Source organism: Anolis carolinensis, unplaced genomic scaffold (genome assembly GCF_035594765.1).
Source record: "Anolis carolinensis isolate JA03-04 unplaced genomic scaffold, rAnoCar3.1.pri scaffold_8, whole genome shotgun sequence".
Classification (NCBI taxonomy): domain Eukaryota; kingdom Metazoa; phylum Chordata; class Lepidosauria; order Squamata; family Dactyloidae; genus Anolis; species Anolis carolinensis.
Genome location: NW_026943819.1, coordinates 1,574,670 through 1,596,654, shown reverse-complemented (window position 1 = coordinate 1,596,654; position 21,985 = coordinate 1,574,670). Strand labels below are relative to the sequence as shown.

At 50.9% G+C, this 21,985-nt stretch overlaps 2 protein-coding genes across 4 annotated transcripts; one reads left to right on the top strand and one right to left on the bottom strand.

Annotated features, from left to right (window-relative positions):
* Positions 1-1,415: 1,415 nt before the first annotated feature.
* Positions 1,416-12,332, bottom strand: tmprss13 (transmembrane serine protease 13). Of its 2 annotated transcripts, XM_016998300.2 has the most exons (13): positions 11,999-12,332; positions 8,688-8,859; positions 8,471-8,599; positions 7,277-7,399; positions 7,062-7,191; positions 6,427-6,519; positions 5,923-5,969; positions 5,663-5,822; positions 4,916-5,097; positions 4,730-4,828; positions 3,809-3,951; positions 2,434-2,586; positions 1,416-1,953 (listed from the first exon to the last, which is right to left on the bottom strand). In XM_016998300.2, exons 2-13 carry the CDS (start codon positions 8,707-8,709, stop codon positions 1,939-1,941), a joined length of 1,296 nt encoding a protein of 431 aa, XP_016853789.1. In that variant the 5' UTR covers positions 8,710-8,859; positions 11,999-12,332; the 3' UTR covers positions 1,416-1,938. The 2 variants fall into 2 exon arrangements, with proteins under 2 accessions (XP_016853789.1, XP_016853787.2); XM_016998298.2 differs by lacking the exon at positions 11,999-12,332 and having other exon boundaries at positions 8,688-8,958.
* A 3,742-nt stretch (positions 12,333-16,074) lies between these two features.
* il10ra (interleukin 10 receptor subunit alpha) lies at positions 16,075-21,328 on the top strand. 2 transcript variants are annotated; one of them, XM_062960757.1, is made up of 6 exons: positions 16,075-16,179; positions 16,268-16,409; positions 17,571-17,752; positions 17,846-18,169; positions 19,601-19,716; positions 19,843-21,328. In XM_062960757.1, exons 1-6 carry the CDS (start codon positions 16,128-16,130, stop codon positions 20,443-20,445), a joined length of 1,419 nt encoding a protein of 472 aa, XP_062816827.1. In that variant the 5' UTR covers positions 16,075-16,127; the 3' UTR covers positions 20,446-21,328. The 2 variants fall into 2 exon arrangements, with proteins under 2 accessions (XP_062816827.1, XP_062816826.1); XM_062960756.1 differs by having other exon boundaries at positions 17,571-18,169.
* The last annotated feature ends 657 nt before the right edge of the window (positions 21,329-21,985 follow it).

The window sequence follows — 21,985 nt, the reverse complement described above, 5'->3', positions numbered from 1 at the left end:
GAGGGATTAAGGAAAAACCTATTAAACATCAAATTAGGTTATGATTTTACAAATGAAGCACCAAAACATCATGTTAGACAACAAATTTGGCAGAAAAAGTAGTTCAATGTGCAGTAATGCTATGTAGTAATTACTGTATTTATGAATTTAGCACCAAAATATCACAATATATTGAAAACATTGACTACAAAAATGCGTTGGATAATCCAGAACGTTGGATAAGCGAGTATTGGATAAGTGAGACTCTACTGTAATAATAAACTGTATTTATATCCCGCCACCATCTCCCCGTGGGGACTCCGGGCGGCTCACAATGTTACAAAAGTAACTCTAATAACTGAATAACTCTAGTAACTGAATAACTCTAAAATCAAGACGGGGCCCCTGGTGGCACAGTGTGTTAAAGCGCTGAGCTGCTGAACTTGTGGACCAAAAGGTCCCAGGTTCAAATCCCGGGAGCAACATGAGCGGCCACTGTTAGCTCCAGCTCCTGCCAACCTAGCAGTTCGAAAACATGCCAATGTGAGTAGATCAATAGGTACCACTCTGGCGGGAAGGTAAAGGCGCTCCATGCAGTCATGCCAGTGGCCACATGACTTTGGAGGTGTCTAAGGACAAAGCCGGCTCTTCGGCTTAGAAATGGAGATGAGCACCAACCCCCAGAGTCGGTCACGACTGGACTTAACATCAGGGAAAACCTTTACCTTACCTAAAATCAAGACAGTAAGTAAAGAACACCACTCAGAAGACAGGGAAATTCCAGACAAGAAACTATCAGGGCCAGCAAACACCTACCAAGGTAGGAAGCAACCAGGCTTTGAAGCTTCAAGGCCATTCAATGCTAATCAAGCTGGCCAACTGAAGCATTCATACCTACCCCAGGCAGACAAGAGTTCTTTCTCCCACCCTGGACATTATTCCACAGATATATAAACCCCACTTGACTAGTTTCCAGCAGACCTCACAACCACAGATATGGGTGAAACGTCAGGAGAGAATGCTTCGGGAACATCCCAGAAAACTCACAGCAACCCAACAAGAAGAATGTACAGTCCAGTCCCGTCCCCAACAGCCCAAGGGACCATGAACTGGTCCTCTGCTTTTAAAGTGTGAGGAGTCCAGGGTTCGAGAATTGGAGACAGATCATCCTGGGGTTCAGCTCAGATAGAAGGGATCTCAAAAGGCCATCCAGTCCAATCCTGTTCCTTCTGCCAGGCAGGAGACGCACCATCAAAGCCCTCCCAACATATGACCATCCCACCTCTCTTTAAAATCCTCCACTACATTCCGAGGCAGTGAGTTCCACTGCTAAACAGTTCTCCTTACAGCCAGGAAGTGCTTCCTATGGTTCTGTGGAATCTCCTTTTCTGCAACAGGTAGAACAGGTAGAAGGAGGCCGCCTGCACACAAAGGGATCATTAAATAACAAAATAATCTTTAATAGACTTCATTGTGTTGACAAGATGTGCCAGAGTGAAAGAGGAGGTCTGGAAGCTTTGTGGCCGCAGGAGAGAGAGCGAGAATCCCTCTACACCTGCAGAACCTCCAAGTCCAAGGGAAGTCTCCCTGAGTCGCGGTTCCCCCTTAAAGTGCCGTAAGTGGGAAACCCCGAATGCCCGGGAAGCGGAAGAGAAAAGAAGGCCCACTTCTCCACAACCCTGTCCGAACATGAGCGAAATGTGTCTGAACAGCTGGGCAGAGCAGAGAGGCCCACTGTGTGTCGGGCTCTTGAACATCTGGGTCGTCAAGCATCGCCAGTCTTGGCTGTGGCATGAAGGTGGGACCCCAATGCGTCCCGAACAAGGTCTCCTCCTCCTCCTCTTCTCCGCTACTCGCTGCCACTGCAATGGGTCCCTGAAAGGCTGAGCCACACAGGAACGTCTCTTTGCCCATGTGCCTCCCACATGTATGTGTGTGTGCATGCGTATGTTTCGCTCATCAATGGCGTTGGCTCTGGAGATGGAGAAAAGGAAAGAACGAGACACAGAGAGAGAGAGAGAGAGAGAGAGATTTAGCTTGTGGGAGGAACTCACAAGCAAGCGACCATAACCACAGCCTCTGTCACATTCGGAGACATGGAGGAGCGCGGCTATTACATATGCGTGTCTGTAAAGGCCAATCACATATTTAAATAGATCAAGCCTATTTTTAAAGTAGCCCCGTGGCAAGTCTGCAAAATTAATGTTTTCTTGCTTAAGGACTGCCCATGTTCTCACTTTATGGTAAACGGGAGAGAAGCGCAAGCCGGATGTGGCCGCCAGCTCAACTCAAACCCATTTCCCACAATTTTCTCCATTTCCCAGCTTCCCATAGGTATATTTATTATTTTTATTTTTTTATTACATCACTTCTACCCCGCCCTTCTCACCCATCAGGGGACTCAGGGCAGCTTACAATATAAACATATATGCGCGCATGCGGGTGCAGACTCACCTCCATCTTGCTGTAAATCCAGCTGAGCATCTTGTTGACTTGCGTGTAGACCCCCGGCTTGTCCTTCTGGCCGCATCCGGTGCCCCAGCTGGTGACGCCGGCCAAGTACCAGCGGTTGCCGTCCTCACAGACCAAGGGCCCCCCACTGTCACCCTGAGAAAGAGGAGTCAATGGGAGAGACCCTCACCTTGGCGTTTTCAGGCCAGTGCATGTGTGCTGAGACACAGCCTTGGTGGAGAGCAGTGACTCCCAAAGTGGGCGCTACCGCCCCCTGGTGGGTGCTGGAGCGATCCAGGAGGTGGTGATGGCACCTATTAGGACACAGGGGCGGGGCCAGGGGAGGGGCGGGGCCTCTTCCCAAGTGCCAGAGACAGGGCTGAGCACCTAAGGCACCTGTTAGGACACAGGGGGCGGAGCTAGAGGAGTGGGCATGGCTTCTTACCAAGAGCCCGAGAAAGGCTGAGAATCTATACCTCTCCTAAGGCACTTGTTGGGACACAGAGGGCGGAACCAGGGAAAGGGGCGGGGCCTCCTTCCAAGAGCCTGAGACAGGGCTGAGCCTCTATACTTCTCCTGAGAGGCCTTTTAGGACTAAAGGGCAGGGCTAAGGGAGGGGCCTCCTTCCAAGAGCCTGAAACAGGGCTGAGCCTCTATACCTCTCCTGAGAGGCCTTTTAGGACTCTTCCCAAGAATGCGAGACACAGCTGAGCCTCTGTATACCTCCCCTGAGGCACTTGTTAGAACACGGGAGCGGGGTATCGAGGTTCAGCCCCATCAGACACTTGGGAAGAGGCCCCGCCCCCTCCTCTAGCCCCACCCTCTGTGTCCTGGTAGGCGCTGCAGGATGAGGATAGAAGCTCAGCCCTGCCTCAGAGCTCGTAACTCCGCCCATCCCAGTCCTGGCTGCCCATTTGTGGCCCCGCCCACCTTCCCCTCCCTCCCAGCCCTGCATCTTGGACTAGGGGAGAGGCTCAGCCCCGCCCTCTTGAGCAGGAGCCATGCCCACCCCTCTAAGCCACGCCTCCCTTTCCAGGGGGCGCTGAGTCATATTTTTCTGGAAAGGGGGCAGCAGGCCAAATAAGTTTGGGAACCACTGGTGTAGAGATACAACTTCCAACTCTGTCACAACGTAGCGAAGAGTGGATACTGGAATTTTCCTTGATTTTTTAGAAAGCTGCCTTAACGTGTTGCAGCATCCACACAGCCACCTGCGTGTGTGAGGTGTCTGTGGATGAATGGGAGCCTGCCCAAAGCTCCCCACGGATTCCGCACAGGAAGGGGCTGCAAGGCGCCGATGACATCCGATTAGGGGGCCTCTTCATCCCTTGCTGCTCCCAGAACTCCCTGTGTCCCCCTCCCCTTCCCAAAGCCCCACCTGGCAGGAGTCCCGGCCCCCCTGCAAGTATCCGGCGCACATCATGCGTGGGGTCAGGAAGCCCTCGTAGACACTGGGACGGTTGCAGAGGCGGAAGTCGATGATCTCCACAGCGGCCTCCCGCAGCTTCGGCGATGTGTTTTCTGTAGACACAGAGAAAAGAGACCCCCGTGGGCGTTTGGGGGCATTTTGTTGAGGGAGGACTGTTGGAGATGTCATCCTGGACTACACAAGTCTCATTTATTAAATAGGTAGTGGATAGACTGAGGGACACCTCTCTACAATCCCATGCATGCCCAAACATGCTTTGCTGTTTTCCTCTCTTCTATCCTGTTTACATCCACTCCCTTAGTCTTGTTGTTTCAGCAATGTGATCTCTGCAGTAATGAGGTAACATCCTCTACGTAGATTGGAATTTTTATGACCCTAAAAGAGAAGGTTGATCGCCATTCCTTCTACATCCTTCCTCCTTCGTCTTCCTCGCAAGTAGGATGCATTTTGCCCATCTCTTAGGCAAAATGTAGCTATCTAGAAATCTTTGTTATTTTTACCTGCCTACCTGCCTTAGAAGCTAGCTTAGACAGCTAGTTAGCTCCAAACCCTTTTCCTATCTACAATGGATTTCCTTTTACCTCAATAAATACCTTTTGAACTTTTAAGCTGACTTTGCAATCCTTTGCCATCCTGAAGAAGAAAGGCTTTCCCTAAACTCACTTCACGTAAGTTTCCTGCTGTTTTGGAGGCGTGCTTCTGCACTCTGCTATATTCTCGAGAATCTACCTCACAAAGAGGGTTATTTTGAGCCTAACAGCTCACAGATTCTCAACAAGCACTCCCACCGCCAGCCCCTCCATACCTGACTCTTGCAAGAAGGAGGGTGATAGAAAAGTGATGCCAACACCCCTCCTTGGGCGCCCTTACCTTCATGCTCATTGACCTTGCCGTATCCAGTGATGAAGCAGGTCCTTCCCGGCTTGAAGTTCTGGCCGGACATGGGGAGGCAGGCGGGGCGCACCTGGGCTGCAGAAAGACAGGGGGCGAGGTGAGTGAGTGAGTGTGCGAGTGGGGTCTCTGGGGAAGGGCCATGTCAGATAGGGGGCTACTCACCGGAGAGGACAAGGGGCCGTGCCAGCTTCAGGAGGGCAATGTCATAATCGTCGTGCTCCTCGCTATAGTTGGCATTGATGATGACCTCCTTGACGGGGACCCCCTCCCACCCACCTCCTGGGCGCTTCAGGTCCGAGGCCCCCGCCACCACCTTCCACCGGTCCAGGATCTTCACGTTGTTCCTGAGGGTTGGGAAGGGGGGCACAGAGGTCAATGAGTGGTCCGTCTTACTCCCCTCTTTGATGTTGAGGCCGATGCTCTTAGAGTCCACTCCCCTTCCTGCAATTCCCGATTCCCTTTGTTCTCTACGCACTTCCCCACTTGGGACTCCTTTCCATCCCGAGAGATGTTCTCTTCCTCCCAGGGATAGAGGTGTTTACAATAGGTATAAACACGAGAACAAACCAGCTCATTTTCATGCAGTACAGCTGAAGCATTTTCTGCAGAGTCCGCAGTAAACACTGAATAACAGATGGGTGTAAATTAGGGATGTGCACATCTTTCGTTAGTCGTCATAAATTGGATGAAATTCGTAAAATCTGTACTTACGATACGATATCCGACACGCAGATGGCCCTGCCCTGAAGTATATTTTCCAGTATTCTGCTCAGGAGGTGTAGGTATAGATCAGGGAAGGAAGGGGCCTGAGGCTGCTAGGAATGGTGGGAGCTGAAGTCCAAAACACCTGGAGGGCCAAAGTTTGCCCATGCCTGAGATACCTTGCAGTTTATTTACCAACTAACTTACATGAAGAAGCAGTGGGCAGCGGTGAGGACCCAGAGAGGGTCGAGGAGGGTCCCTCCACAGATGTGGCTGGAGCCGTACTGGAGGCTGATCTGCCAGGGCCACTTGCTGGATGGGGCCTCCGCGCCCTCCACGATGCGCCCCGACAGGCGCTGACCACAGCCTAAGAGCAGGGGAGGAGGAGGAGACTGAGGAGACTGTGGGCCCTGGGGACATGCCTCTGGCCCCGCCCCTTTCTCAGGAGAGCCCCTGCTTCTACTTACTCGAGCAGCGGAGCGTGACATATCTTCTGGAGGGGCACTCCGAGGTCCTGTTGAAAGAAATAGATTGAGGGAGATGCGGGGAGGAAGTCTGTCAAGATCCATGGCCATGCCCCTGAGAGTCCAGGTACAGACTCTGCCCCCAAGTCCAGGCCCCTCCTACAAATACAGGCCCCACCCCTGAGACTAGGCCCTGTCCTTAGATCCAGGTGTGGCTTTCAAGTGAAGGCCCCGCCCTCAAGTACAGACCCCTCCCCCAAATCCAGGTCCTGTGGTCAAGTCCAGACCCCCGCCAAATCTAGGGCCCTCTTCTAAGTCCAAGCCCCACCCTCAAGTACAGATCCCACCCCAAGTCCAGGCCCCGCCCCCAAGTGCAGTCCCCTCCCCTGAGTACAGGCCCCACCCTCAAGTATAGGCCCCTCCTCCAAGTCCAAGCCCTGCCCTCAAGTCTAAGCCTCACTCTCAAGCCTAGGCCCCGCCCTCCGAGTCCAGGCCCCGCCCCCTCACCGGTTGAGGCTCTGCTGGATGGTGTCCTTCAATGCGGCGGGCAGGAGGCTCTTCCCGGAGTGGGACAGCGTCACGGAGTCGGTCTCGGAGACACTACGAAGAAGAAGAAGAAGAAGAAGAAGAAGAAGAAGGAGAAGGAGAAGAAAAAGAAGAATTAGGTCCCTTTTATTCGGGTATATTATCTGATGATGTTATTTCTATATTGCTGCTGCAGACCTACCCCCCCCCCCCCCCCCACCAATGAAGTCGACTGAATTGTACTTGGCGGTTGATTGATATTATTACCGCTGTATTAACTCCTGTTTCATTGTCTTACTGTGTTTTATTTTTTGTATATTGTTCAATGCATTTATGCTGTTGCTTTTGTAAATTGTGCTGGTCTGGCCGTGCCCCATGTTAGCCATCCCGAGTCCTCGTGGGGAGATGGCGGTGGGGTATAAAGTTTTATTATTATTATTATTATTATTATTATTATTATTATTATAAAGAAGAAGAAGAGGAAGAGGAAGAAGAAAAAGAAGAGGAAGAAGAGGAGGAGAAGGAGAAGGAGGAGGAGGAGGAGAAGGCCCCGGTGGGGCTCAGAGCAAGGCCAGCCCCCTCCCTTCCCCTCCCTTCCCTCCCCCGACAACACTCACTTTCCGAAGCCGAGCTGCTGGCAGGTCTTCTGGGCGAAGGCGGCGGTCCAGTCTTGGCTGCAGACGGGGAGCCACTCCTGCTCCGCCGCCGAGAAGACCCGGAGCAAGGACCCGTTCCAGTTGAAGCGCACTGCAAGGGGGGGGAGAGGGAGGCGTTGAGTAGGGGGCGTGGCCAGGGCCTGGGAAGCCCCGCCCCTCCTCCCCTCCTTCCTCACCGCAGTCCAGCTCGTCGCTCTTCAAGGAACAGTCGGGGGTCCCGTCACAGCGGACGACGGGCGCCTTACAGGTCTCCGCGGGCTCCTTGTAAACCATGTCGGTCCCGGAGCGCCAGAACAAGACTGGGAGCGGGAGGGGGGCAAAATCAGGTCGCATAGTGGCACCCAGGCACGGGGAAACTTGGGCTTTTGGACTGCAACTCCCACCATTCCTCACAGCCTCAGGCCCCTTCCTTTTCCCCCTCGGCCGCATAAGCTGAGGCGGAAAAGGAAGGCCAGGTGCATGAGGTATGATCTCATGGCTTCTTGGTTGGGCAATTCATACTTTAGACTCCAATTCCCACCATTCCTAACAGCCTCAGGCCCTTTCCTTTTCCCCCCTCGGCCGCTTAAGCGGCCGAGGGGGAAAAGGAAGGGGCCTGAGGCTGTTAGGAATGGTGGGAATTGGAGTCCAAAACCCCTGGAATGAGGGCCCAAGTTGGCCCATGAATCAGTTGAGACTCAACAGAGCAAAAGGAACTGCAGGATGTCTCTTCTCCAAGCCTTCTCTAGTCATGTTTATCTATGTCCTGCTTCCTGTGTGTATTTTCTGGTATGCAGCTTCCTTTACTCTATGGTTACTTGGAACTGCGGGCCATTAAAACACAAATCAAGCTGGCCAGTGGCAACATTCACATGTACCTCAAGCAGACAAGAGTTATTTCTCCCACCCTGGACATCATCACACTCATGTCCACTTGCCTCATTTTCCACAGACCTCTAAGCAGAGACCCAAAAGGAAAGGAAAGGGCACAAGGCTAGTAGGAATTGTGGGAGTTGAAGTCCAAGGTTTGTCCATGTCTGGTACATATACGTTATGAGGATAATAATAAACACCGTCCTAATGTGGAGCCACAGTGGCACAATGAGCTGGGCAACGTCCTTGCAAACGGCCAATTCTCACTCCAGAAGCAACTCAAGTTGCTCCTGACACGAAAAAAAAAGCTAAACTGCTGACCTGAAGATTGGTGGTTTGAATCCTTGAGACGGGGTGAGCTCCCGTCTGTCAGCTCTAGCTTGCAAGGACATGAGAGAAGCCCCCCAGCGGGATAGTAACACATACCCTGGGCAACATCTCTACAGACGACCAATTCTATCACACCAGAAGTCCTAATAATAATCCCAACCGCTCTGGACTAGCCAAGCAGGACTCACAGAGCAGGATGAGGGCCAGCAGCAGCGCAATGAGGACCAGCAGGCAGGCGATGAGGGCCACCCGCTTCCTGCCCATCCTCCCCCAGGAGGCCTTGAAGGTGGTGGTCGTTGTCATTAGATCAGAGGAGGCTGGGGAGGGGGAGAAGGGAAGCGTGAAGTGAAGGAGCAGCAATGCTTCAGGTACAGCTCCCATCCCAGTCCCTTCCCCCCTGCTTACTGGTTGAGGTGGGCCGTGCCATGCAGGCCAGCGGAGGACGAGTGCTGCTTGTGTTCGCTGCTGCAAAGGGCTGGAGGGCCACGCCGTGGACGGGGCCTTGGCGAGGCTTAGGCAGTCCCACCTGGGAAAGTGGATCGGGGCTCAGGTGGCCATGCTGTGGGCCAGGGCCGTCCTGTGCGGGGCAGAAGGGGACAAAGAAGGGTGACCCATTGCCCAGGAGGTTCTCCAGAACAGGATCTCTCCATGGTTGTCTCATCCTGGAAGAGCCAAAGGAGGCCCACAACACTATGGGGCACTTCCCATAGCTATAGAATCATAGCATCATGGAACTGGAAGAGACCACAGAGGTCATCTAGTCTAACCTCTTTCTCTTTTCATGCAGGGAAAACCATGGTAGAACAATGTATTAAAAACTTGTGCCAGCGGAACTGCTGACCTGAAGATTGGTGGTTCGAATCCACAAGGCGGGGTGAGCTCCTGTCTATCAGCCCTAGCTTCCCATGTGGGGACATGAGATAAACCCCCCTATAGGTAACACATCCAGGCGTCCACTGGGCAACGTCTTTGTAGACAGCCGATTCTCTCACACCAGAAGCCTCAATATGCTTCTGACACGATAAAAAACACAATCAAAGCACCCTCGACAGATGGCCACCCAGCCTCTAGTTTCCAACACCTCACAACCCCTGAAAAGCCCTGCAAAAATGTGGTCGAAACATCAGGAAACATGACCATACAGTCCGGAAAACTCACAGCAACCTATCCAGCCTCTGTTTCAAAGCCTCCAAGGAAGGAGCTTCCACAAGACTCCGAGGCAGAGAGTTCCACTGTTCCACTGACAGCTCTCCTTACAGTCAGAAAATTCTTCCAAAGGTTCAGGTTTGGGGGAGTCGGGGAAGTCTCCTGGACAGAAGGCCAAAGTTTACTGATATGATTACTGTTGTATTAACTTTTGTTTTATTATTATTACAGTAGGGTCTCACTTACCCAACACTCACTTATCCAACGTGCTGGATTATCCAACGCATTTTTGTAGTCAATGTTTTCAATATATCGTGATATTTTTGTGCTAAATTTGTAAATACAGAAATTACTACATAGCATTACTGCTTATTGAACTACTTTTTCTGTCAAATTTGTTGTATAACATGATGTTTTGGTGCTTAATTTGTGAAATCATAACCTAATTTGATGTTTAATAGGCTTTTCCTTAGTCTCTCCTTATTATCCAACATATTTGCTTATCCAACGTTCTGCCGCCCCGTTTACGTTGGATAAGCGAGACTCTACTGTATTATTAAAGTCAGGCTCTTCCAGGACCCAAGGGGGTGGGTCCTCCAGTTGCAGGCCAACTTATGTTGGGACCCTATGGATTTCAGGAGAGGCCACGACTGAGAAGGGCCTGTTTCTCCCGTGTCTCATCCAGATGCCTCTGTGGGAAGGGGTTGGTGGGATAGAGAGAAGAAGCCCCCCACTCCAAGCAGATCCCAGCCTGGGCGGCATCTGTGTCAATCTTTCTAGGTCATAAGCATCCCTTTGAATTGTACCCGGAAACGGGAAACGCAGCCGGTCGTCCTGTTGCAACCCGGGAGTTGTGTGCAAGCCCCAGGTTTCTAAACACTGAGACAACAACACCTTCCTGGGTGCTGGAATGTGGCCTGGCCATTCGGAGAGACGTCAGCAGCGAGGCCGACAACAACAAGAAGCGGGGCAGCCGGGCAGTTCCTCCCTCTGACTCATCGGCAGCCTCTTTCGAGGGCATGCACATCCTCTCCTTCTCTGCTGTTGAGTTTTAGAGCTTTATGGGGCTGCCCCACCAGGCAGGGAGGGAGAAGGGGAAGGACATGGACTCTCTTGTGGGCCCTGTCCTAGCAGAAAGGCAACAAATGAGATGCCCTTGGAGCCATCCTTGGACCCGAGCAGGTGGCACTTCTTGAGTTGTTGACCCTATCAAGGTCTGCTGAGTGTTTGGGTCAAGGCAGGGGAAAATTCACAGCAGCCTGAGCTTCCAAACAAGAGTTGCTGTGAGTTTTCCAGACTGTATGGCCATGTCCCAGATGTTAGGAATCACCCTGGACTACTCAAGTCTAGATGTAGTTAGATAGATGATAGAGCTAGATTGAGGGAATCCTTTCCCTGTTTCCAAAGCATGCCTAGACAGGCTTTACTGTGTTTCACTCTATCCTGTTTACATCACATTACTTTGAAGTTAGTAGAAATGTGAATCTTTAGGGACACTAACTTCTCATTGGTCAGAATGTCTTTTATGGACCCAATAAACTGGACCATGAGGTTGGAACCATTTTGGTTCAGTCTTCTCCCTTTGTTCTTCTAGTCAACAAGAAGCATCTTGCTGTCTCTCCTGGCAAGATGTAACTATTTAGATGTTTGTTATTTTTCCTTTCGTATTTTTCCTTAGAAACCATTCTAGAATAGACTAGACAGCTCCCAAGCCTTTCTATCTACAATGGAGTTCTTTTTACCTGAATAAATACTTTTTGAACTTTTATTGAGACTCTGCAGTCCATTGCAATCTTAAATAGACAAAGGCTTCTCTTTGCTCGCCCCATGTAAGTAACTGTTGCATTTGAAAGCTTTTGCTTTTGCTACTCTGCTGCATTTTGGTGGAATCTCCCCCAGAGAGGGTTAAATTGAGTCTAACCGCTCAGAGATTACCACAACACCAGAAGCATTCTTTCCTGACGTTTCGCCTGCATCTATGGCAGGCATCCTCAGAGGTTGTGAGGTCAGTTGGAAACTAGTCAAGTGTTCTTTATTTACTGGCCATACAGCCTAGAAAACTTATTTACATAGCCATACAGCCTGGAAAACTCCCACCAATCCAGTGATTCCGGCCATGAAAGCCTTCGACAACACATAGAACAAAACAAGGTATTCCAACAGGCAGCACTCGGTGTCTGTTCCGTGCATTCCTCCCCAGAACCAGACACCCACCGGCAAAACGGCTCTCCTTCTCCCTGTCTCCCATTCGACACAGCTGTCTTCCATCAGCAGGAAGCAACAGGCCCAAACATGACCGACGGGGCCTGCCCGCCTGCTGCCTCCTTCCTGAGGCCGACTCACCTGTCGTGGGGGTTCCGGCGTTCTCTCACCTCTGCAGGCAGACTGCCCCCCATTGCCCATGCGCTGGCCCCCCAGGAGGCCCAAGGCACCTCTGCGCACTCCTCCCAAGCAAAGGCAGGTATCGCCGTGCCCACGGAGTTTGGCACACTCCCTTCTCACGTGTGTGGCAACCCCTGCCAGGGAAGCAAGAGGCAAAGGAGACGGCGAGAAGGAGAAACCGGGCTGACCTGAAAGGTGGCTTGGCTTAGCGCGGTACTGAGGCGGCTTCCTCGATGGCAGGTGGAGGTCCTGAGTGTCGCCCTTCAACCTCGAGGCCTCCCAGACGCGGCCGGCGGGGCCATCCTCGGTCACCTCGGTCCCCAGTGGCCCTGCGAGGCCCAGCAGGTTGCCCAGGTGGCAATCCCAAGGACGCCCCACCCCTGGGAGGTCACCTTGAAGGAGAGAGAGGGAGGGAGGGACACAAGGAAGGGACAACAAAGAGAAAGAGGGAGGATGCACCTGGCTCAGGGAAGGGCAAGGGTCAAAGAGCACCCTTTGGTCAGGCCACACCTGGAATCACACTGTGTCCAATTCTGGGCACTGCAATTGAAGGGAGATGTTGACAAGCTGGAAAGCGTCCAGAGGAGGGCAATTAAAATGATCAAAGGTCTGGAGAACAAGCCCTATGAGGATCAGCTTAAAGAACTAGGCATGTTTAACCTGCAGAAGAGAAGGCTGAGAGGCGACATGATAGCCATGTACAAATACGTGAAGGGAAGTGATAGGGAGGAGGGAGCAAGCTTGTTTTCTGCTGCCCTGCAGACTAGGACGCAAGGGAACAAGGGCTTCAAACTACAGGAAAGGAAAGAGATTCCACCTGAACATCAGGAAGAACTTCCTCACTGTGAGAAGGGCTGTTCAGCAATGAAACTCTCTGCCCCAGACTGTGGAGGAGGCTCCTTCTTTGGAGGCTTTTAAGCAGAGGCTCGATGGCCATCTGTCGGGGGTGCTTTGAATGAGATTTTCCTGCTTCTTGCAGGGGGTTGGACTGGATGGCCCGTGAGGTCTCTTCCAACTCTACGATTCTATGATTCTTTGGGGCTGAGGCTAGATTGGGGAGGGGGCCTCGGGTGGAGGCCTGCCGTCCCCATGCATCACAGCACAGAGCTCCTCCGCAGCCTCCTCCCCATGGCTGGGACCCTTCTTCCCAGGTCAGATGGCTGGAAACATCGCAGTGGAGTTGAACCTTCCCTATGCCATCCAAAGCGTTTATAGCAAGCATGGGCAAACTTTGGCAATGCAGGTTTTTTGGACTTCAACTCCTACCATTCCTCAGCCTCAGGCCCCTTCCTTTCCCCCCTTGGATGCTTAAAATTAGGGATGTGCACATTTTCATTAGTAATCGCAACTCAGATGAAATTCGTAAAATTCATACTTACGATGCGATATCCGACACGTGGGTGGCCCTGCTGTAAAATACATTTCTGCTCTGGGGGTGTAGGTATAGATGAAGCCCTGCAGGTGTTTTGGACTTCAACTCCCACCATTCCTAACAGCCTCAGACCCCTTCCTTTCCCCCCTCGGATGCTTAAAATTAGGGATGTGGACATTTTTCGTTAGTCATCGCAACTCGGATGAAATTCGTAAAATTCATATATACGATGCGATATTCGACACGTGGGTGGCCCTGTCCTAAAATACGTTTATGCTCAGGGGGTGTAGGTATAGATGAAGCCCTGCAGGTATTTTGGACTTCAACTCCCACCATTCCTAACAGCCTCAGACCCCTTCCTTTCCCCCCTCGGATGCTTAAAATTAGGGATGTGGACATTTTTCGTTAGTCATCGCAACTCGGATGAAATTCGTAAAATTCATACATACGATGCGATATTCGACACGTGGGTGGCCCTGTCCTAAAATACGTTTATGCTCAGGGGGTGTAGGTATAGATGAAGCCCTGCAGGTGTTTTGGACTCCAACTCCCACAATTCCTAACAGCCTCAGGCCCCTTCCTTTTTCCCCTCAGCCGCTTAAGCGGCTGGGGAGGAAAAGGAAGGGGCCTGAGGCTGTTAGGAATGGTGGGAGTCCAAAACACCTGCAGGGCCAAGGTTTTTCCAGGCCTGTTTTATAGAAACAGAGAGGCTGGGGCATATACTAAGAACAAACCTACAGAACCAGTCTTGCTTGTAACTCAGGGACTGACTACCTGTCCGTGAATTGGCAAATAAACAAACAAACAAAGTCACGGTTGGTGTGGGAGTCCACTCTCGGGCCTGCTCTTTATGTGGGAGGAGCAGCCTCATCTCTCCATGTTTATTCACTGACTCAGGATGGTGATGATGAAAACAGAAACCGCGTGGGAAGAGAGGAAGGCGTCCGAAGAGACTGGAGGAGAGGAAGCGGAAGCAGCCCTGGGCAGAGAAGGCACGACCTGAGAGCAGAAGAGCTTGGTGGGCCTTTGATCTGGGACCCTGTCCCCAGACTGTACAGAATGGAGCTTTGTACATAGAATCCTAAATTTGGAAGAGACCTCATGGGCTATCCAGTCTGACCCCACTCTGCCAAGAAGCAGGAAATCGTATTTAAAGCCCTCCCGAATGATAGCCATCCAGTTTCAGAGCCTCCACCACACTCTGAGGCAGAGAGTTCCACTGCTGAACAGCTCTTCTCGCAGTGACAAAGTTCTTCCTAATATTCAGGTGGAATCTCTTTTCATTCCTGTGGTTTGAAGCCGTTGCTCCATTTCATCCTGATGAGGAACAGGAAAATATAGATTTTTAGACATATATTGTATGCACATTAGAAGCAGTGAAATGCAGAAAAATCAGACTCTCTCTGTGTTAGATTCTGTGTAAATGTACAAGCTGGCAGGACAAGGAGGAGAAGGGGGGGCCTGTTATCTATACATTCCAGTGTGAATTGGTTCCTAGTACAACTTGACAGGTCAAGAGTGGCCTCTTGATGGATCTCTCTTGGTGTCTGTAACTGGCTACAGGCTTTTAGAGTGCTTAGATAGAAAAATGCTGATATGGGCATATTTATGCCCATGTATGTAAGCATGTGAAGTGACGTACTAATGACGGGATGTATGTAGAAGCATGTTCTTTGTCTGAAAATGTATAAAAGGCAATGTCAACGCCTTGATCGGGGCTCTGGTTTGCCTTTGGAAAAGATTCCACTTACAGAGTCTTCAGCTGAATATAATAAACCGGACTTTTAGGCCTCGCAAAGGATCGCTCTTGGTGTTATCTCTCATGCCATCTATATCAGTCCTAGTCTCCAGGGCAGCAGAAAACAAGTTTGCTCCCTCCTTCCTCTGACTTCCCCTCACATATTTATACATGGTCCTCATTGTTGGGAATCATCCTGGTCTACTCAAGTCTAAATGTAGTTAGATAGATGATAGAGTTAGATTGAGGGAATCCTTTCCCTGTTTCCAAAGCATCCCTAGACAGGCTTTACTGTGTTTCACTCTATCCTGTTTACGTCACATCCCTTACTTTGAAGTTAGTAGAAATGTGAATCTTTAGAGACACCAACTTCACATTGGTCAGAATGTCTTTTATGGCCCCAATAAACTGGACCATGAGGTTGGAACCATTTTGGTTCTCACTTCTCCCTTTGCTGTTCTATCTAACAAGAAGCATCTCACCATCCCTCCTGGCAAGATGTAACTATTTAGATGTTTGTTATTGTTCGTTTCTTATTTTTCCTTAGAAACCAGTCTAGAGTAGACTAGACAGCTCCCAAGCCTTTCTATCTACAATGGAGTTCTTTTTACCTGAATAAATACTTTTTGAACTTTTACTGAGACTCTGCAGTCCATTGCAATCCTAAATAGACAAAGGCTTCTCTTTGCTCGCCCCGTGTAAGTAACTGCTGCATTTGAAAGCTTTGCTTTTGCTACTCTGCTGATTTTTGGTGGAATCTCCCCAAGAGAGGACTAAATTGAGTCTAACCGCTCAGAGATTACCACAACACTCATCATGTCTCCTCTCTCTCAGCCTTCTCTTCTGCAGGCTCAACATACCCAGCTCTTTAAGCCACTCCTCATAGGGATTGTTCTCCAGACCCTTTGTTATTTGGACACATTCCAGCTTGGAGTCAACATCTCCCTTCAGTTGCGGTGCCCAGAATTGGACACGGTGTGATTCCAGGTGTGGTCTGATCGAGGAAGAATAGAGGGGTAGTGGCACTCTCCTAAGAGGAGGAGGAGTGGGGGGAGCTGTGGGGCGGGAGATGGGCCAGGTCTTGTGGGGGCATTCCCCTGAGCTTCGGGGCTGAGAAAGAGGAACAGAAAGAGCCACGGCAGGCAGGAAAAAGCCCAGAGGAAGTGACAGAAGCGCCTGGCTGCTCATTCACCGTGGACACCCGAAGATGCAGAGGCTGCTTCTGCTTCTGCTTCTGCTGTGTTGGCTCAGGGCCCCCGGTGAGTGACAAGAAAGGGGCAGGAGAGGGGCAGGGGGCAAAGAGGTCTTGGGGGGCTGCTCTCATCGGGGCTCATTCCTGTCCCACAGGAGTGGGAGCAGAGAGACCCCCAGCACCCATCCGCCCACACTTTGTGGCCAAGACTTTCCACCACTTCCTCCGGTGGGATGAGCCTGACCCCCTTGATGCTGCCCAGCACCAGCGGCTCCTCTATGAAGTCCAATACCGAAGGTGAGCGGGGTGGGGGGTGGGAAGGGGTCAAGGGGAAGGCGGCCCCGCTCCTTCTTTGCTTGTGGCCCTTGGCACCGGAGGTCCAGGTAACCCTCTTGGGAAGGAAGCCGTCTTTTGGGATGAGTGTGGCTCCGGTGCCACTCCAGTGTCCCTCTGTTCATGAGTGTTGGGAATCACCCTGGACTACTCAAGTCTAGATGTAGTTAGATAGATGATAAAGTTAGATTGAGGGAATCCTTTCCCCATTTCCAAAGCATGCCTAGACAGGCTTTACTGTGTTTCACTCTATCCTGTGTAGGTCACATCCCTTACTTTGAAGTTAGTAGAAATGTGAATCTCCAGGGACACTAACTTACCATTGGTCAGAATGTCTTTTATGGCCCCAATAAACTGGACCATGAGGTTGGAGCCATTTTAGTTCAGTCTTCTCCCTTTGTTCTTCAAGCTAACAACACGTCCTGCCATCTCTCCTGGCAAGATGTAACTACAGTAGAGTCTCACTTATCCAACACTCGCTTATCTAACGTTCTGGATTATCCAATGCATTTTTGTAGTCAATGTTTTCAATACATCATGATATTTTGGTGCTAAATTCGTAAATGCAGTAATTACTAGATAGCATTACTGTGTATTGAACTACTTTTTCTGTCAAATTTGTTGAATGACATGATGTTTTGGTGCTTAATTAGTAAAATCATAATTTGATATTTAATAGGCTTTTCCTTAATCTCTCCTTATTATCCAACATATTCGCTTATCCAACGTTATGCCGGCCCATTTACATTGCATAAGCAAGACTATACTGTGTTTAGATGTTTGTTATTTTTCCTTTCTTATTTTTTCCTTAGAAACCAGTCTAGAGTAGACTAGACAGCTCCCAAGCCTTTCTATCTACAATGGAGTTCTTTTTACCTGAATAAATACCTTTTTGAACTTTTACTGAGACTCTGCAGTCCATTGCAATCCTAAGCTGAAAGGCTTCTCTTGCTCACCCTGTATAAGTAACTGTTGCATTTGAAAGCTTTTGCTTTTGCTTCTCTGCTGCCTTTTGGTGGAATCTCCCCCAGAGAGGGTTGAATTGAGTCTAACCGCTCAGAGATTACCACAACACTGAGGGGGTGCCCCACAGCTGCCCCACATTCACCAAGACTTGCCTTCCAGGTACGGCAACAGCAGCCACTGGAAGCCGGTGCCAAGGTGCGTGGGCATCGCCCTTCCTTCCTGCGATCTCTCCGCCGAGACCCAGCAACCCAGACAGCGCTACTATGCCCGGGTGCGAGTCCTGGTGGGGTCCCAGGGTGCCTCCAAGTGGGTCCAGGCACCCCCTTTCCGGCCAGAGGAAGGTGTGTGCCACTGTGGGTCTTGCGCCAGGCTGTCAATGGGTCCCGCCAACCCCATAACGCATACCAGGTATCCCTCTGACTCTGTTTCCGCAGCAACCCTGTGGCTGTCCGGTGTGAGCCTCACCACCCACAACGGCCTCATCCACGTCTCCATCCAGCTTCCCATCAGCCCCTGGGGAAACGTCACCTATGAAGACCTCCATCCATGGGGCCGACAGTTCTATGTCTATGTCCGGATGATGTTCAACGGGGCTCAGGTGAACCTGGTCCAGGTGCAGAACAGCACGGAGTTCGACCTGCAGGGCCTGAGGCCAGGCAAGGAATACTGTGTCAGCGTGGAGCCACGGCTCAACTCCTTCCCAACACCCGGCATCCGGACGGAGGAGCAGTGTCTCTTCCTCTTGCCTCTGAAGGAAGGTGAGGCCCAGCTTCTCCCACTCCAGACCAACTCAGACACTTCGGTCATTGGAAGAGGCCCTGCTCTCAGTCCCACTCCCTTTCCAAGCGAGGCTGGTGGGATCGAGAGAAAGGGCCTCCTCCATGGCCACCCCCCCACACACACACCTCTGGAACTCCCTTCCTAAGGAGTTAAAGATGCCTTTTATCTTTGGAATCCTCCTTCTGGGGAGATAGATAGGATGGAATATAAATTAAGTATTATTATTATTATTATTATTATTATTATTATTATTATTGACATGACGACGTTGTATGACGACGTTGTATGACACAGCAAACAAGATAGATATGCTGGATTTCATATCACAAAACCACAAGTCGAACACTTCCCAAGTGTCTAGGGCTGTGTGATGTATTTTCGGATGATGCGCTCAGATCCCAGCAGGGTGGCCTTTTGCAGCTGGCAGATTGTGATTTTGTCAGTGTCTATTGTTTCCAAATGCCGGCTGAGATCTTTTGGCACGGCACCCAGTGTGCCCATCACCACCGGGACCACCTGCACTGGTTTCTGCCAGAGTCTTTGCAGTTCAGTCTTGAGGTCCTGATAGCGGCTGAGTTTTTCCTGTTGTTTTTCGTCAATGCAACTGTCACCTGGGATGGCGACATCAATGATCCAAACCTTTTTCTTTTCCACAACTGTGATGTCTGGTGTGTTGTGTTCCAGAGCTTTGTCAGTCTGGATTCGGAAGTCCCACAGTATCTTTGCATGCTCATTTTCCAATACTTTTGCAGGTTTGTGATCCCACCAGTTCTTTGCTGCTGGGAGGTGGTACTTGAGGCATAAGTTCCAATGGATCATTTGGGCCACATGGTTGTGCCTCTGTTTGTAGTCTGTCTGTGCGATTTTCTTACAGCAGCTGAGGATATGATCCATGGTTTCGTCGGTTTCCTTGCACAGTCTGCATTTTGGGTCATCAGCTGATTTTTCGATCTTGGCCTGAATTGCCTTTGTTCTGATGTCTTGCTCCTGGGCTGCAAGGATCAGGCCTTCTGTCTCCTTCTTCAGGGTCCCATTCGTGAGCCAGAGCCAGGTCTTCTCCTTATCAGCTTTTCCTTCAATTTTGTCAAGGAACTTTCCATGCAATGTTTTGTTGTGCCAGCTGTCAGCTCTAGTTTGTAGTGCGGTTTTCTTATACTGATTCTTTGTCTGCTGATTCTGATTCCGATTTTTGACTTCAATCAAAGCAGGTTCTTCTTCTTCTTCTTCTTCTTCTTATTATTATTATTATTATTATTATTATTATTATTATTATTATTGGTTCCCTCTCACATGTGTGCAGCTCCTTCCCTGCCCCATCTCTCCCTGCCCCTCCTGAGTGCCACCACAAGACAAAAAGATGCCCCTTTTGCTGAGAATGACCATCAACCCCTGCTTGTCTTCCCTTACAGGACACACCGGAACAGTCCTCCTGTTGAGCCTGCCCATCCTTGGCACCTTGCTGGCCAGCCTGGGACTGGCGTGGGCCTACGTGAAGAAGCCCACCAAAGCCTGGCCAGAGGTGCTGGTAAGTATGCGCAATGGCTCCCCCCCCCCCATGAATGGGGAGGTCAGTGGCTACAATGGGTGCCCTTATCCCACCCGACCATGTGCTCAGCCTCTTCCCGTTGTGTTCTTCTCTTCTTGGTGGCAGAAATCCATGCCGAAGAGTGGCTCCCCGGAAGCACCAGTGGTCCTGCAGGTGAAGAAGGAACCCACTTGCCTTCTCTCTCTCCGGGGCCCAAAGGAGCAGAGCATCGCTGGCCACGCTCGGCCTTGGGATGCAGGGTCCGTGCCCCCTTTCGTGGTGCCAGAGAAGCCCTGCCGGTGGTTGGCACGGACAGCGGAGGGGGTTGTGGCCTTTGGGGGTAACCTCGTGGGCAGCAGCAGCAGCATCGGGGGCAGCACCGACAGTGGCATCTGCCTGCAGGACCCCTCGGGCAGCTTGGGCCAGCTCCTATCCCATGGGGCCGGCCAATCGGAAGACCCCACAGGCTGCGTTTGGGATGAAGCAGATGTGCCAACAGAGGCAGCCCACGGAGGTGTCTCTGGCTACCAGAAGCAGGCAGTGGCCCCTGTTTGTTCTGGAATGGAGGGGACCGGATACCCTAAGGTCGCCATGGCCAGCGGTTACCTGAAGCAGAACTCCCTCCATTGCCCAGAGGCTGTGGGACCAGGACAAAGCAGCCTTCTGAGCTGGCAGGACCCTGGAAGTATTGGCGTTCCCAGTGGCCCCCTGGGTATTGGGCTCCTCTAACCCCCCTATTGGCACACCTCAAAGTACTGACCCATCCATGGTGCTGCTGGTGCAGAGCCCAAGGCACGTCTGGGAAGATCTTTTGTGCCCGACAAGAAGGAGGGGCAATGTTTACATATGTATGTAAGCCAGGTATGATCAAACTTTGGCCCTCCCTACGGGTGTTTTGGACTAAAACTCCCACCATTCCTAACAGCCTCAGGCCCCTTCCTTTTCCCCTTCAGCTGCTTAAGCGTCTGAGGGGGGAAACAAAAGGAACAAGGCTGCTGAGGGGAAAATTGAAAGGACTGAGACTGTTGAGGGGGGAAAGGAAAGGACTGAGGCTGCTGAGGGGGAAAAGGACTGAGGCTGCTTAGGGAGAAATTGAAAGGACGGAGGCTGCTGAGGGGGAAATTGAAAGGACTGAGGCTGTTGAGGGGGGAAAGGAAAGGACTGAGGCTGCTGAGGGGGAAAAGGACTGAGGCTGCTTAGGGAGAAATTGAAAGGACGGAGGCTGCTGAGGGGGAAATTGAAAGGACTGAGGCTGTTGAGGGGGGAAAGGACTGAGGCTGCTTAGGGAGAAATTGAAAGGACAGAGGCTGCTGAGGAGGGAAAGAACTGAGGCTGAGGGGGGAAAGGAAAGGGCCTGAGGAATTGTGGAAGTTAAAGTCCAAGACACCTAGAGGGAGGGCCGAAGTTTGCCCGTGCCTGGTTTACAACTCTTGCTGGGACAGCTGACCATCCAGCAGCTCACTTTCCAAATGTCTGATGTATTTTTTTTAGATGTCCACATTTTTTTATTTATTGTATTTATTTATTTATGTGCTTTTTGACTCGGAGCGTGAACTATGTGTTGCTTTAAAAACCCTTGGAGTGTCTTTTCATAAAAGACGGATTTTCGATACGTTGCATTTGGAACTTTGCTTTGGGTTCATGCAATCGGCAACAATCCTTTCCGTTGGGAATCCTGTCTGCTGCCCTGAGACAGCTAGCTGCATCCCGTCCCCACGTCCTACGAAGCGGTGGCTTCCAAAAGCCACCTTAGTGCTTCCCCCACCAGTCAGGGAAACTCCTCAGTCAGTTGCATATGAAGTTTTGCTTTGCATCTGGTGCTAAACCGAAACCTCTCGGGTTAAGCAATCGTTGGTATTCCAGACCATTAAATTCCCTGTAAAGTTCTGTTTTGCTTTTGAACTTAGTGGTGAATAATTTAGTGCAGTTTCACTGGAAAGCTGCCACAAACCGTCCAGCTCATCCAACTTCCTGGCCTCAAAGACAAGCAAGGTCTCCTTCTCCGTCTCCCTAACCCAAAGCAGTAGTTTCCAGTCTTGGGGAGTCCCTTTGGATCCCTGAGCCCCACTTAGCAGGGTGTTTTATGTGTTTATGAGTTGTAGTTTCTGGGATTTATAGTTAAGAGCATTCTGAATCCATCAACGATGGAATTGAACCAAACTTGGCACACAGAACTCCAAATGAAAATACTGGAAGGGTTTGGTGGGCATTGACCTTGAGTTTGGGAGTTGTAGTTCACCTACATCCAGAAAGCACAAACAATGATAGA